The sequence below is a fragment of the Corvus brachyrhynchos genome, unplaced genomic scaffold (genome assembly GCF_000691975.1).
Source record: "Corvus brachyrhynchos isolate BGI_N302 unplaced genomic scaffold, ASM69197v1 scaffold342, whole genome shotgun sequence".
NCBI classification, from domain to species: Eukaryota; Metazoa; Chordata; class Aves; order Passeriformes; family Corvidae; genus Corvus; species Corvus brachyrhynchos.
In genome coordinates this window covers 16,561-17,387 of record NW_008236630.1, presented here as the reverse complement: position 1 = coordinate 17,387, position 827 = coordinate 16,561, and the positions used below count along the sequence as shown (strand labels likewise).

At 65.3% G+C, this 827-nt stretch overlaps 1 protein-coding gene across 1 annotated transcript in view; it reads right to left on the bottom strand.

Moving 5' to 3' along the window:
* LOC103624965 (Niemann-Pick C1-like protein 1) overlaps positions 1 to 827 on the bottom strand; it is a gene marked incomplete at its 5' end in the record, with an annotated part of 18,034 nt that overhangs the window by 6,638 nt on the left and 10,569 nt on the right. Inside the window, one exon of the mRNA XM_017726649.1 lies at positions 244 to 425. Coding sequence (XP_017582138.1) covers positions 244 to 425 — 182 coding nt within the window. The remainder of the gene's footprint in view (positions 1 to 243; positions 426 to 827) is intronic.

Sequence of the window (827 nt, the reverse complement as noted above, 5' to 3'; positions counted from 1 at the left end):
TGCCACCGAGCCCTGGGTGTCCCCCCAGGTGGAACCCACCCCTAGATGTCCCCCCAGGTGGCACCGAGCCCTGGGTGTCCCCACAGGTGGCACCGAGCCCCAGGTACCCCTCCAGATGACACCAACCCCTGAGCGTCCCCACAGGTGGCACCCACCCCTAGATGCCCCCACAGTGCCACCCACCTCTGTGTCCCCCTGGGTGGCATCTACCCCGTGTGTCCCCCTGGTGCCACCCCTCAGTGCCCCTCCCGGTGCCAGCAAGGTGCCACCCGCGGTGCCACCCCCGGTGCCACGCACCCCTTGGCACACTGCAGGTTGGGCCGGTCCTGCAGGAACCAGGGCAGGAAGCGCTGGAACTCCTCGGCCGTGGGGCGCCGCATCCACTGCAGGCACTGTTGGCAGCTCAGGTCACCTGTGGGCACACGGCGGGGTCAGCGCGGGCATCGCGGTGGACATCCAAAGGGCACCCAGTGGTCATCACAGTGGGCACCCAGTGGGAACTGTGGTAGGCAGCTAGTGGCCACCCAATGGACACCCAACAGGCACCCAATGGTCATCTCAGTGGGCACCCAATGGCCACCATGGTGGGCACCCAATGGATACCCAATGGGCACCCAATGGTCATCTCAGTGGGCACCCAACGGATACCCAATGGGGACCCAAAGGACATCCAAAAGGCACCCAATGGTCCTCTCAGTGGGCACCCAATGGCCATCATGGTGGGCACCCAATGGGTACCCAATGGGCATCCAATGGTCATCACAGTGGGCACTCAATGGCCACCATGGTGGGCACCCAATGGGGACCCAATGGGGACCCCATGGGCA